This window comes from Sus scrofa, chromosome 7 (genome assembly GCF_054392235.1).
Source record: "Sus scrofa isolate SSC_HxYL_T2T_F1_AM1 chromosome 7, Sscrofa_HxYL_maternal_Yorkshire_Landrace_v2.0, whole genome shotgun sequence".
NCBI classification, from domain to species: Eukaryota; Metazoa; Chordata; class Mammalia; order Artiodactyla; family Suidae; genus Sus; species Sus scrofa.
The window spans coordinates 25,848,914-25,865,050 of NC_139389.1; the positions used below are offsets into that span (position 1 = coordinate 25,848,914).

The 16,137-nt window shown below is 36.1% G+C and overlaps 2 protein-coding genes across 2 annotated transcripts; both read left to right on the forward strand.

The window, feature by feature from the left end:
• The first annotated feature begins 2,248 nt into the window (after window positions 1-2,248).
• LOC100514059 (putative olfactory receptor 2B3) lies at window positions 2,249-3,190 on the forward strand. Its single transcript, XM_003128264.3, has one exon. The coding sequence runs from the start codon at window positions 2,249-2,251 to the stop codon at window positions 3,188-3,190; it is 942 nt and encodes a 313-aa protein (XP_003128312.3).
• An 11,559-nt stretch (window positions 3,191-14,749) lies between these two features.
• LOC146401427 (putative olfactory receptor 2B3) lies at window positions 14,750-15,718 on the forward strand. The gene has a single exon (XM_084970513.1). The coding sequence runs from the start codon at window positions 14,750-14,752 to the stop codon at window positions 15,716-15,718; it is 969 nt and encodes a 322-aa protein (XP_084826639.1).
• The last annotated feature ends 419 nt before the right edge of the window (window positions 15,719-16,137 follow it).

Genomic DNA, 16,137 nt, shown 5'->3' on the forward strand with positions numbered 1-16,137 from the left:
CTATACAGCAGGATTTCATTGCTTATTCTCTCCAAATGCTTGTGTTTCTTTAATGATGAGAAAGTTTCATGTTTTTTCTGTTTTCACCTTTGCTTCATATTCTTTTCCTTCCTCAATCTGCTTATTTACATCCATCGCTCTCTTTTTATTGGATTTTTGGTATTTTCTCATAATTATAAAATAGTAATTATTTATATTTTAATATGTTAAATAGTTTTGCCATAAACACTGCATTTTTCATCTTACAAGTGTCCTTTATAAATGTACATAAACTTTATTCATGTAAAAATTTTTAATTTTTTTGTCTTTTTTTTTTTTTTCTCAGGGCTGCACCAATGGTATATGGAAGTTCCCAGGCTAGGGGTTGAATCAGAGCTGCAGCCGCAGGCCTACACCACAGCCATGGCAATGCAGAATCCAAGCCACATCTGCAATCTACAGCTCATGGCAACACCAGAGCCTTAACCCACTGAGCAAGGCCAGGGATCAAACCTGCATCCTCATGGATACTAGTCTGATTCGTTTCCACTAAGTCATGGCGGGAACTCCCAAAATTTTAAATCTATATTAACACATAGATAAGTCAAAGCTTATGTCCTTTTCCATTTTTCAATTGAAAGTGTATTTTTGGTAATAACCAAGTAATAATGTATATCTGTACCTAAAAAGCCAAAAATGAAGCTACATATAATAGAAAGAGCTACAAATCTTAGAACCATCTCTATTCATTCTCATGTAGACACCCCATGGTAAAATTATAGTTCAAATAACAATGTTACTCCACTTTGTTATATGTCAATCCTTCTTATTTCATCTTCTTTTTAAATCAATCTAGCAACACTCTATTTTTATGCTTATAAATTCAAATGGGGTAAGTATAATCAATGACCTTGCATTTAAACATGCAAAGTACACTGAAAAGTACAAAGTACTTTTCTTCAAAGTACACTGAAGAAATTTAGGTGCCCTTGGGCCATATACCTAAATAACTGATAACTTCCACTGACTGAAGAAAATCAATTTTATTTGATTTTTGGTTCTTGTTTTCCCTGATAACCACTGTTGTGCCCTCTTCTTGCGCTGTCTGGAGATTTAGGTGGAATTGAGGATTTATATTACAAAGGAATAGCCTTTAAATCCTGGCTTTGAGTCTTGGCCTCAAGATTACTGAATATGCAAATTATTCTCATTGAGTCACAGTAGCCATAAAATGTAGATAATATCTATTTATCAGGGTTTTGGTGAGAATTAGAATTATTTCAGACACTGAGCAGTGTCTGTCACGTGTTAGCAAGCAACAATTAGATTAGTAGTTTTACAATTTTCAACAAGGTCTTTGGAGATGCAGAGAAATGTCCACCTGTGATCATCACTATAAACCACAAATAAAACCACATGGTATTTACTACCATGAATAATAAAGCATGTAGTACTCATGATAGCTCTTTTTGGGAATGGATGTTCACACATGTTATTTCTTTTTTTCTTTTCAGAGCCACACGTGCAGTATATAGAAGTTTCCAGGCTAGGGGTTGAATCGGAGCTGTAGCTGCCAGCCAAAACCACAGCCACAGCAACGTGGGATGTGAGCTGTGTCTGCAACCTACATCACAGCTCACAGCAACAACAGATCCTTAACCCATTGAGCAAGGTCAGGGATAGAACGCACATCATCATGGGCCCCAGTCAGGTTCATAACCTACTGAGACACAACAGGAATTCCCGACACAAGAGGAAGAGACAACTCAAGATATCTTAAGAACATACTACTAAAACAAGCAGAATTTCCTTAGATCAACTTCAGATTTAGATGATATCCTTATAAAATCGATATTACTCAACATTTCTAGCTTGAATTAAAGTTTTGGGTTAAAAGCAGTATTTATTATCAAATGATTATTAAGGTAAGTTAAAAGGTAAGAAAAGGGAGAAAGAGGAATTGAAATGTATTGAGAACTTATAAATGTCCATTTTTATGCATGTAAGTTTATATTTTTGGCATTTAAATGTAATGATTTACTGCATAAAGTCAAACCTAACTACTGCAAACAGAAGACCTACTTTCTAACGATGGGGTAATTATACTGTATTTCACAAGATCTATTTACCGACTATAAATTATATTTGCATTGCATCATTCATTATAATTGTTCTAAATCCAGTCCAGTTACAATAAGAGTATTCGATAATTTCTGACTGACAATTTTCCCGTTTTATGCTTTCAGGAATGAAAAGTTAGTGAGTCATCATGAATCGGGCAAACGAGAGCTCCTCAAAAGAGTTCATACTACTTGGCTTCTCAGACAAGCCCTGGCTACAAACGCCCCTTTTGGTGCTCCTATTAGCATCATACGCAACCACCATCTTTGGCAATGTGTCCATCATGATGGTGTGCATTCTGGAGCCCAAGCTTCACACTCCCATGTATTTCTTTCTCACAAACCTCTCCATATTAGATCTCTGTTACACCACGAGCACCGTCCCTCATATGTTGAAAAACATTTGTCAGAACAAAAAGACCATCAGTTATGGTGGCTGTGTGGCCCAGCTCATCATCTTCCTGGCTCTGGGTGCTACGGAGTGTCTCCTCCTGGCTGTTATGTCCTTTGACAGATATGTGGCCATTTGCAGACCCCTCCGCTACATAGTCATCATGAACCCCTGGTTCTGCTTCAAGATGACAGCCTTCTCCTGGCTCACTGGCTTCAGCAACTCAGTGTTGCAGTCCTCCTTGACCCTTAACATGCCTCGCTGTGGTCATCAGGAAGTGGACCACTTTTTCTGTGAGGTTCCTGCCCTTCTCAAGTTGTCATGTGCTGACACAAAGCCTATTGTCTCCGAGCTCTTTTTCTTCAGTGTGTTAATTCTGCTAATTCCAGTGACATTGATCCTCATCTCCTATGGCTTCATAGCTCAAGCAGTATTGAGAATCAGGTCAGCCGAAGGACGGCGAAAAGCTTTTGGAACGTGTGGGTCTCACATGGTTGTGGTCTCTCTCTTTTTTGGAACAGGCATATACATGTATCTACAACCACCTTCGTCCACTTCTAAGGACTGGGGAAAGATGGTTTCCCTTTTCTATGGGATATTCACACCCATGTTGAACCCTCTCATCTATAGCCTTAGAAATAAAGATATGAAAGAGGCCTTCAAGAGGATGATGTCAATAATCTTTTTCTATAAGAAATGAGAATTGCTCCACTGTCATGAGACCCTTCTGAGTCTGTCCTTATCCTTGAAAGTGTTAATAATGTTTGATCTGATTTTCCTGTTGTTCATGCTCTTATGATATCATTGAATTGTACCAATGGTTAAAAAATTCTTTTTCTGTTCAGGAAGCAATGCTGAGATTGTATGATTACTCTTCTAAATTCAAAACACTTGCTTTCCAGAGTTCCCCCAAAGCACTCTGTTCCTTGAAGCCATATTCTGGTAAAACTTCCTCCTATCCATGTCAGACTAGTCAGGTCATGAATGTTTTACCTTCTCACTTATATACTATCCTGTCTACCAGCTAGTTCGGGGTTTCCATATCTTTATAATTATATAACCAGTGAGCCAAAGCCAAAAATACTCCCGGCACGGATGTCCGCAATCGCTTTGCATCCTCACATCCCTTGAAAAAAATCCATCATATGCCCTTTCCAGAACTGTTCTAAGCATGTAGTCTGTCTCAAATATAGCTGGCTTTAAACCAGCTAAGTGTGTGCATCTTATACTAGAAACTTGAAATATCAATTGGGTTTTACTTCCAACTTTTTTTTTTTTGTCTTTTTTTTTGCTATTTCTTGGGCCACTCCCGCGGCATATGGAGGTTCCCAGGCTAGGGGTCTAATCGGAGCTGTAGCCACCGGCCTACGCCAGAGCCACAGCAACGCGGGATCCAAGCCACGTCTGCAACCTACACCACAGCTCACAGCAACACCACGATCGTTAACCCACTGAGCAAGGGCAGGGACCGAACCCTCAACCTCATGGTTCCTAGTCGGATTCGTTAACCACTGCACCATGACGGGAACTCCACCAACTATTTTAATTCATTCTTTACTCCCCATTGTTAGCATTTCTCCTTTTTTTCCTTCATCTCTTAAATCTTTACTTGTCCAAAGTTCCACCCCAGGCTTGCTGGAACTCCTCTGAATTATAAAATAAATTATTCATAGAAATGTTAATAGGAATCATTTTTTTAATTGATCTGAATTAATTTTTATTTGGATAGTCACTAGATAAATATTTATTGATCACTAGATAACACCAGACCAGAAAAAAAATCACAGTTCCTCTACTAAAAAAAAATTCTAGTTCCTAAAGAAAATGACCCTTAAACTCAGACACTTAAATATTTATTTGCAATTACTAATATAAGAACATGGATGAGGAAATATTTTAGGCAGCAGAGAAAGGATTACAAAAGTAAGCTTTTCAGAAATTATAGGTAATTGTAAGTAGTTAAGACAGAGAGTACAAAACACATACAAAAATAGTCTGGAGATGATAACTGAAAAGTTTAGCATTTATCCAATAAGCAAAGTAGGGAAGGTAGAAGCAGCAGTAGAAAATAACTACAACGCAAGTACAGAATATGGTTCCTATGTCATAATAATGATTTACTAAATGTAACACTTCAGAGACATTGGAAAGGGAATGACTTCAAATATATGGCATTTAAAAAGCTGATTTTCTCAACAAAAACAATAAGAAACTCAAGACCCTAAATTAAATAAAACAATTATATCTCTAATTTGGGTGCTTTTTAAAATTTCCAAACCTGTATATGGCTTTGCCATCTCTTGACTATGTGATAAGCATTTCAGATTTAACACATCGGAAAGCTGACACCTGCTCTCCCTTTGCCACGAAGGCCTCTTCTAAAGCTTGCTGTTTTAATGAATGGATTCACCTGCTATTTACATTTGCAAATCATATCTTACACCATCATGCCTTAATTTTTCACACCAAAACCATTACCAAGACATATCAATCATTCCTCTTTTTTACCTCCCATCTTTCCAATTCCTCTCCATCTTCACACTTCTGATACCATCATCTTTTACCTAAACCTACCTTATTGCCCAATCTATCTTATCTTTATGCACCTACATTTTATTAAAAGCAAACAGTTTTATGAAAAAGAACTCATCCTTAAATTTATTATATTTACATTTCACCATTGTTGGCATATTAGCTTATTCCTTTTTTCTGTCAATGGAGGTTTAATTTTTTTAATATATGCATTATATCCTTAGAATATACCAGGGTTCTGGAATTCCCACTGTGGTACAGTGGGTTAATGATCAGGCTTGTCTCTGTGGAGGCACCTGTTCGATCCCCAGGCAGGCACAGTGGGTTAAGGATCTGGTGATGCCACCACCGCAGTGTAGGTTGCAACTCTGGCTCAGATTCAATCCCCAGCAAGGGAACTTTCATATGCCATGGGTGTGGCTAATAAACAAATAAATAAATATTTTAAAAACACTTTAAAAAGGAATATATCAGGATTCTTAAATTATCATTAAAATAGCTGCAAAGTGAATTTCACCATGCAGATACATTAAAATACATTTAACTATTTCCTTGTTTTGATCATTACAAATGCTACTGTAAAGAATTCTGCACTTACAGATCTATGTCCATATGTCAACTTATATTTTTGAAATGGTATAACTCAGTCAAATCATAAATTTCTGAGAAGACCTAAGAGTTAATACAAATTGCCAAGCTTCCCTGAAGAAATTTTATAGCATTACACATTCAAACAAATGAGACTATTTGTTTCATGAGCTTTTGCTAACTCTGCTAATTTTCATTGTTTGAGGCATTTGTCAATGATAGCAGAAAAATTACCAAGTTCTTATTTGTTTTATTTCCCTGAGTATTTGGAAATAGCACATTTCTCATACTTATTATAAACTAGATTTGTTCATGGGTATTTGATTTTCTCTCTCCTTCTATGCAGATGGTAGATTTGCACTTTCCTGTCCTACTGAATGTAGGCCTGATTTTTAAACTTGCTTTGTCGATTAAGTGCGAGCAGAAGCAGATATGATGTGGGTCACATCTTGACAATGTCTTTAAGATCTAGTCCACACTGCCATAATCTTTCCCAATGTCAGCTGAAAGAAGCAAAGTTACAAAGAGAGTTAATGTGTCTGAATCCTGGATTGAAGACAATATGGAGTAGAACTCCAAATTTTGATAGGAAATTAGCATGAATGGGAAATAAAACTTAATTATTTAAAGTCACTGAGGTTTTTGATGCTCTTATTACTTACATTCATTATGAGTTACTTATAATGTAACTTATCCTAACTGACAACATAAACTGGTACCAGTAGTGAGGTCCTGATGTTAAGGAAAAAAAGTTAAATAGGAGACATTGGCATAAAGGTCACATGGCAGATGGTGAGGGCATTGATATTAAAACTTGGAACCAAGTGATCCATATTACATAGTAAGAAACTGTTTGATAAAAGTATCAACTGCAATAATTTTGAAGGCAGATAAGGAGCCCAAGATTGTAAATCTAGATGAAGAAATTGAAAAACAGTATGTGTTATGTTACTATTGGATATACTTGACAAGATATTACCAAAAAAAAGTAAATCTGGAAAACAATACCTGTTTTCAAGTGAATATAAAATAGTGAGACTCTAAATATTCAAGCACTTGATGGGTTAGAAAGGGGAAAAAGCTTTCTTAGTTCCAGATAGTAATAAATAAAATTAAGAATATTCTACACACAACCAAATGCTCAACATTTTGATCATTTTATTTGCAAATAAAAACTTCAGAGATGCCACTTTACACCCATTAGATAGTGTATAATTTAAAAAGGGGGTGGGGAGAGTTCCCATCATGGCTCAGCAGATAATGAACCTGACTAGTATCCATGAGGACACGGGTTCAGTGGGTTAAGGATCCGGCATTGCTGTGAGCTGTGGTGTAGGTCACAGACATGGCTCATCGCTGTGTCTGTGGTGCAGGTCAACAGCTACAGCTCTGATTTGACTGCTGGCCTGGGAACCTCCATGTGTTGTGAGTGTGGTCCAAAAAAAGACAAAAAAAAAAAAAAAGACAGGCAATAACAAGCATAAGTGAGGTTGTAAAGGAACTGGAACTCTCACGACCTGTTTTTGGGAATATGGAATTGTAAAGGTACTTTGGAAAACAATTGATGATACTTCTCTTTTTTTTTCTTTTTTTTTTCAATTTCCCCAATACATTATTTTTTTTCCTACTGTACAGCATGGTAGGAAAAAAACTGGGTAGACTGAGTTACACATACATGTATACATTCTTTTTTCTCACATTATCATACTTCATCATAGGTAACTAGAAATAGTTCCCAGTGCTACACAGCAGGATCTCATTGTTAATCCATTCCAAAGGCAATAGAATGCATCTATTAACCTCAAACTCCCAGTCCATCCCACTCCCTCCCTCTCCCCTAGGCAATGACAAGTCTATTCTCGAAATCCCTGATTTTATTTTCTGTGGAAAGGTTCATCTGTGCCATATATTAGATTCCAGATATAAGTGATAGCATATGGTATTTGTCTTTCTCTTTCTGACTTGCTTCACTCAGGATGAGAGTCTCTAGTTCCATCCATGTTGCTGCAAATGGCATTATTTCATTCTTTTTTATGGATGAGTAGTATTCCATTGGGTATATATACCACATCTTCCTAATCCAATCATCTGTGGATGGACAATAGAGTTGTTTCCATGTCTTGGCTATTGTGAATAGAGCTGCAATGAACATGAGGGTGTATGTGTTTTTTAAGGAAAGTTTTGTCTGGATATATGCCCAAGAGTGAGATTGCTGGGTCATGTGGTAGTTCTATGTATAGTTTTCTGAGATACCGCCATATTGTTCTCCATAGTGGCTGTACCAGCTTACATTCCCACAAACAGTGCAGGAGGGTTCCCTTTTCTCCATACCCCCTCCAGCATTTGGTATTTGTGGACTTATTAATGATGGCCAGTCTGACATCTCATGGTAGATTTGATTTGCATTTCTCTAATAATCAGGGAGGTTGAACATTTTTTCATATGCTTGTTGGCCATCTGTATATCTTCCTTGGAGAAATGTCTATTCAGGTCTTTTGCCCATTTTTCCATTGGGTTGTTGGCTTTTTTGCTGTTGAGTTGTATAAGTTGCATAAGTTTTTCTCAGTGGGCATATGTTTTCAGTTTTCCTGGGTATACACCTAGGAATAGGATTGTTATATCACATAGTAACTCTATGTTTAATCTTTGAGAAATATCATAAGATCTAACAATCCTATTCCTAGGTGTATACCCAGGAAAACTGAAAACATATGCTCACTGAGAAAAATTTATGCATAAATGTTCATAGATTTATTATTCAAAATAATACTCCAAAGTAGAAATAACTCAACAAAAAAAAGCATATATATATCCACACAGTAAAATATCTGGCAACTAAAATAAATGAAGTATTGATATATGCTACAACCTGGGTGAACCCTGAAAACATTATGCTAAGTGAAAGAAACCCAGTTACAAAAGATCACATATAGTATAAGGTGAAGATAGAGAGAAAGAAAGGTTAGTGGTTACCTAAGGCAGAGAGGGTTAGGGGGAAGTAAGAGGAATGACTACTAATGAGCATCAGATTTCTTTTGGAACGGATGAAAATGTTCTCAAATTGTGGTGAAAATTGGACAATGCTGAATATACAAAAAAGCTTAAATATACACTTTTTAAAAGTGAATTTTATGCTATGTTTATTACATCTCAATAAAACTTTTTTTTAAAAAAATAAAGACATACTTTGAGCAACAGAGGCCAATTAAAATATAATCTCTAATAATTAGAATTGATTTAAGAATGCAGCAACTGTACCGGTTGTTAAACTTTCTGGGTGGATTAAATATACATGTATCTATTGTATCCTTTCAGTTGAAACAAATGATTGAAGAAAAAGAGAATAAGGGGAAGATGAAAAGTGAATAAGCCTATCCCATCAAAGATTGATAGACTCAAGAAATTCACAGATAGACATATGGAGAGAGTGATGTCTTGTCAGTTGTTGATGTGGCCATTGGAACATGCAGTAGATTAAGATAAAACTGATAAGCTAAATTTTAGAGAGAGTTATACTACCAAATACAACACAAATCTGAATTAAAGAAGCTTCTGACTGTTTGAGACTTAAATTAACCCTTGGACTCCCAAATTTCATTAAGTAGGAAGGAATTTGAAAAGGCTTACACATTCTTTATTGCTCTTCAGACATAAACACTGAAAATAATGGAACTCCAAAAGGGTAGAAGCCAAGAGTTATGAATACAATGGACTGTGGAACTACTTCTAATGAGTGGAATGTGGAAAAATTACCAACTCACAGTTGGAGCTCTTCACAACTGCCCCGTGGTTTTCTGAATTTCTAGCGACCTGTAACTAAATTTTCCTTTTTCTGTTAGGGAGTGTTTGTATTAGCCATCTTCTTTCAGATCTCCTGAATACATTTTGAGCATGTGAAGGACAGAGACAGCTTGTCTATTTAATTCACAGATTTCTGAGCTAAGAGAATTCAAGTGTAGACCTACTGAAGAGATTGGGAGAATTGACCTTGTAATGAGAAAGAGGCAGATGTGCTTTGTGTGTAGGAAGAAAATAAATGAAATATTTTGTGACTATAAGGCATACAGTGGTAGTCTTTAAAGCTGAGCACAAATATTTAGCTTTCTCATTCCTTCTGGGCATAGGGTAGGATTACATATATCCATGTCTAATTTAGTTAGTCCAATAGGTTTGTGGACTTACCCTATGATATTTATCTGGTCCCTAAATGCAAAGTGGGATAGATACACTTAGCAGCTGGAAGAACTTCGTCATGGATACCCTAATGGAGTAAGAGCCAAGGGGGAAAATCCATAAAACCGCCCCTAATCAGCCATGCTCAAAAGCAATACTGTATCCTGGAGAAAATGCATAGATTAGTTCAGACTTCGAAACATAAAGAATGGAGAATCAATGGATTACGGTTCCCTCCTACAAAACCCAGAGGTACTAAGGCAGATAAAAGTGCATTACCTTAAACTTAATAAATGGTTGCCCTATTTGTAGCTGTGTATCATTTGTAGAATCTTAACCAGAAAAGATTAACAGAGGCTCTGGCATGTAGTTGATCTAGTAAACATATCATTCTTCAATTCCCATTAGTACAGAGAATCAAAAGAAATTTACATTTATTATTATTCTATGTAATATTGCTACATTTTTAAAAAACCATTTATCTGTGATAATAGACTGAAATGCAGTTTCTCTAATTATGATTCTTTGAAAAGCAAAGTTATAAATAATAATAAAAATAATATATTATTAATTTTACATTAAATATTATTCATGCCTACGTGAGGATAAAAGTCTTGTACATGAAGTTCTACACATAATTTTTGTATATATATATTTTTAAAATATCTGTGTATAAGTGGACCTCGCAGTTCAAACTTAAGTTGCCCAAGAGTCAACTGTAGTTCTTTCCCAGTGAATGCATGCTAACCTTAATTTTAATTTACATGCTGTGACTTTGCATGATATGGTTTTTAACTTGAAAATCTCTAGCAGGTTTAGTCCAAACACATTCATCACAAAAATCAATGAACAATACAAATACTATTTTTTCATATATACCATCAGTGGGCTCAGTATTTGACCCTGAGACCATTGAAAAGAATGAGATCTGTAGTTCCTGTCATGGCTCAGGGGTTAAGGAACCCGACTAGCATCCATGAGGATGCGGGTTCGATCTCTGGCCTAGCTCAGTGGGTTAAGGATCCAGCATTCCGGTGAGCTGTGGTGCAGGTCGCAGACGCGGCTTGGATCTGGCATTGCTGTGGCTGTGGTGTAGGCCGGCAGCTACAGCTCAGGTTTGACCCCCTAGCTTGGGAATTTCCATATGCCACACGTGCGGCCCTATGAAGACCAAAAAAAAAAAAAAAAAAAAAAAAAAGAAAAAGAAAAAGAAAAAAATGAGATCTACATTTCATTTAGACTTGTACTCTCCTGATTAAACAATTCCAAACTTATTTTTTATGGTTTATATTTCATGACTATTATTTTCAACCTAATTTTATAATTTGTGATCCATCCATGTGCCACTATTATGCTACTAGCATAGTTGGGAACAGAGTTCACATATTTCCTCTCTGGACACAATGACCAATTAAACTTGAGAGACTCTCATATCCCTAGGGCTAAAAGAGCACACATTGTATGAAAGGTAAGCCCTTTATTTAAAGGTACAACTCTCTCTCCAGGACTATGGATGTTGCTGATAGCGATAAAATCAGCTTCTCATTGTATTAGACCTGGTGAGAAGAGCCAGTGTCAATGAAAAACACCCTGATGACTGAAGACAATATCTAAAATACACTTTTACCTCATCATATGGACTCTTTTCATATGTTTTTGATGCAATGAGGTCATATGCTAATTTTATTCTCAATCTGTGGGCAAAATGCAGCTGAAAAAGAATTTCACAAGGCTTGAAAACTCAAAGAGTCATTGCACTTTTTCCCCAGTTTTTGGACTAAACTTTCTTTAAAACATAGCACAAAGAATTATATAGACATCTCTTTGACACTAGGAAAAAAAGGTGAGTGATGTCTACTGAAGAGAATTATGTTATTACCATGAGTGAGAAGGGTCTCTTAAGATCATTTCATATCCCTGCCTCTGGGTTGCATCATATTAAAAAACCAGAGAGTTCAATTTTTTTCCTGGGATTCTTGAAATAAATGTCAAGTATTTTCAGTGATTCCAAAAGTCCTTGTTGCCATTTCACTCTTTGAATGAATATTTGTCCACAATATTATCATACATAAAAAGAGTCAGTGAGAATTTTTTATGGAAAAAAAAAAGAATTAGGGGTATGTAAGGATTCTTTTGATTAATAGAGTTTATATAAATAGGAAAAGAGTAATGATGCCAGTGGATGAAAACATCTTTTTCAAAGAGTGGGTTCATTTTTCTGATAATGTAAAGGAATCGATGGAATGAGTTGACACTAATGCCATTCTGTTCAGTGGGAAAGAGTAGAAGATGTGCAAAAAAATAGAAACAGGAAAAAAAACTGCTGCTGAGTAGTGTTCTTATCTCTCCTCTCATGCCCGTCAGGCAAGTCAATATCTCCTAACCACCACTGACTTGACTATCATTTACTGGAAAACTATATTCTTAGTATTGTGCTAGAAACAAAGAAAAAATACATGCATATGTAATCATTTCATAGTATAATATTATAAAATTATAATAAGCTTTGACATCACCAATATTAATTTGGTTATTTCACATACATAGTAGGTTAGAAAATGATACATTATTACTAACAACTACTGCTAATGATTAATGTTATTGGTGCTATTCATGATAACTAGCTCACATTCACTGAATTCTTACTAGGTTTCCAGAACTATCCTAAGTTCAGATGTATTCGCACTGCCCCATTAGAGCTATACAATAATTACCTCTTATTATCAAGATGGAAATTTTGAATTTTGAACACAAGGATATTCACCAACTTGCCCAGGATCATATAGCTCAGATATAAAATGCTCAAAGTGTCTAGTTGCAGAGGCTCTGAAGAGCTAACTTTTAAAGGTGATTTTTTTTTTAACATTACCTGATGAATAGACAAGGCAATATTTCATTGTTTTGATTTGTATTTCTTCAATGATAAGAAAGTTGCATATCTTTTCTATTTTCACTTTTGCTTCATACATTTTATCTTCCCCAACCTGCTTATTTATATCAATTGTTCTCTTTTTCTTGAATTTTTGGTCTTTTCTCATAACTACACAGTATAATTATTCATATTTTAATATGCTAATCATTTTTGCCATAAACTGTCTTTTTCATCTTAAAATTATCCTTTATTAGTGTACATAAACTTTTTTCATGTAAAACTTTAAAATTTATATGTATACACAAATAAGTCAAATCTTATATCCTTTTCCATTTTTCAACTGAAAGTGTATATTTGGTATTTACCAAGTAATAATGTTTATCTGTAGCTAAAAAAAGTAAAATCAAAACTACATATAATAAAAAAAGCTACAAATCTTAGAACAATCTCTAGTCATTCTCATATAGACATCCCATGGTAAAGTCATAGCTCATATACCAAGGTTACTTGGGAAAAAAGTATTTCACTTTGTTATAAAATATGACGATCCTTATTTTATCTTCTTTCTCAAGTCAATCTAGGAACACTCTCTATTTTTATGCTTATAAATTCAAATGGAGTAAGTCTAATCAATGACCTTGCACTTAAACATGCTAAAGAAACTTAGGTGGCTTTGGGTCATATGACTAAAAAACTGATAACTTCCACAGACCGAAGACAATCAACTTTATTTGATTTTTGGTTCTCGTTTTCCCTGATAACCACTGTTGTGCCCTCTTCTTGTGCTGTCTATATTTTTAGGTGGAACTGAGGTAAATATAAGAAAAGAATGGTCTTTAAACCCTGGCTTTCGGTCCTGGCCTCAAGATTACTGAGAATGCAAATTATTTATTCTCACTGAGTGGCAGAGCCAATAAAATATAGATAATACCTATTTATGAGGATTTGGATTTGAATTAGAATTATTTCAGACACTAAGCAGTGTCTGTCACATGTTAGTCAAGCAACAACTAGTAGTTTTACAATTTTCAGCAAGGTCCTTGGTGAGGCAGGGACATGTCACCTGTGACCATCACTATAAACCTCAAGCAAGCCATAATTTTATCACCATGAAATAAAGCATCTAGTACCCATGATAGCTCTTTGTGCGAAATGATGTTCAGACATGTCATTTAGGAGGAAGAGGCAACTGAAAAAATCCCAAGAACATACTACTAAAACAAGCAGAATTTCTTTAACCAACTTCAGATTTAGAAAATATCCTTATACGATCGATGTTACTCAGCATTTTAGCTTGAATTAAAAATTACTGGATTATCACTTATGATGGAGCATGATAATGTGAGAAAATAGAATGTGTACATGTATGTGTAACTGGGTCACCATGCTGTACAGGAGGAAAAAAATGTATTGGGGAAATAGCAATTTAAAAAAAAAGAATAGTCATTATCACCAGGAAAAAAAACTATTGGATTAAAAGAAGTATTTATTATCAAATGATTATTAAGGTAATAATTTGAAGGTAAGAAAAAGGAGAGAGAAGAATTGAAATGTATTGAGCACTTAAAATGTCCATATTAAGTTTACATTCTTGGCATTTAAATGTTCCCATCATGGCTCAGTGGAAAAGAAACTGACTAGCATCCATGAGGATACTGGCTTTGCTCAGTGGGTTAAGGATTTGGCATTGCCATGATCTGTGGTGTAGGTTGCAGATGTGGCTGGGATCTGGCATTGTTCTGGTTGTGGCGTAGGCTGGCAGCTACAGCTCTGATTAGACCCCTAGCCTGGGAACTTCCATATACCATGGGTGTAGCTCTAAAAAGACCAAAATATTGAAAAATAAAAATAAATGTAATGATTTACTTCATAAAGTCAAACCTAACTACTGCAAACAGAAGACCTACTTTCTAACGATGGGGTAATTATACTGTATTTCACAAGATCTATTTACTGACTATAAATTATATTTGCATTGCATCATTCATTATAATTGTTCTAAATCCAGTCCAGTTACAATAAGAGTATTCGATAATTTCTGACTGACAATTTTCCCGTTTTATGCTTTCAGGAATGAAAAGTTAGTAAGTCATCATGAATCGGGCAAACGAGAGCTCCTCAAAAGAGTTCATACTACTTGGCTTCTCAGACAAGCCCTGGCTACAAACGCCCCTTTTGGTGCTCCTATTAGCATCATACGCAACCACCATCTTTGGCAATGTGTCCATCATGATGGTGTGCATTCTGGAGCCCAAGCTTCACACTCCCATGTATTTCTTTCTCACAAACCTCTCCATATTAGATCTCTGTTACACCACGAGCACCGTCCCTCATATGTTGAAAAACATTTGTCAGAACAAAAAGACCATCAGTTATGGTGGCTGTGTGGCCCAGCTCATCATCTTCCTGGCTCTGGGTGCTACGGAGTGTCTCCTCCTGGCTGTTATGTCCTTTGACAGATATGTGGCCATTTGCAGACCCCTCCGCTACGTAGTCATCATGAACCCCCGGTTCTGCCTCAAGATGACAGCCTTCTCCTGGCTCACTGGCTTCAGCAACTCAGTGTTGCAGTCCTCCTTGACCCTTAACATGCCTCGCTGTGGTCATCAGGAAGTGGACCACTTTTTCTGTGAGGTTCCTGCCCTTCTCAAGTTGTCATGTGCTGACACAAAGCCTATTGTCTCCGAGCTCTTTTTCTTCAGTGTGTTAATTCTGCTAATTCCAGTGACATTGATCCTCATCTCCTATGGCTTCATAGCTCAAGCAGTATTGAGAATCAGGTCAGCCGAAGGACGGCGAAAAGCTTTTGGAACGTGTGGGTCTCACATGGTTGTGGTCTCTCTCTTTTTTGGAACAAGCATATACATGTATCTACAACCACCTTCGTCCACTTCTAAGGACTGGGGAAAGATGGTTTCCCTTTTCTACGGGATATTCACACCCATGTTGAACCCTCTCATCTATAGCCTTAGAAATAAAGATATGAAAGAGGCCTTCAAGAGGCTGGAATTATTAACATTTTCTATAAGAAATAAGTGTTCCATTGTGACAACAATCTTCTGAGTCTGTCCTTATCCTTGAAAATGATAATAGTGTTTTAATTGATTTTTCATTTTTTCAGGCTCTTATGATTGTATTGAATTCAGCCAAAACTTATAAAACTTGCTTCAGGAAGCAATGCTGAAGACATCTTTTCTTTTGTTAAAAAAAGATTTATTATGATTTATTTACAATGTTCTGTTAATTTCTGTTGTACACCAAAGTGACCCAGTAATACATATGTATACACTCTTTTTCTCACATTATCCTCCACCATATTCCTTTACAGGTGATTAGATATATAGTTCCCTGTGCTATACAGCAGGATCTCATTGCCTGTCCACTCCAAATGCAAGAGTTTTCATCTACTAACCCCAAATTCTCGGTCCATCCCACTCCCTCCCTCCCCCCAGCAAACACGAGTCTGTCCTACATGCCCATGA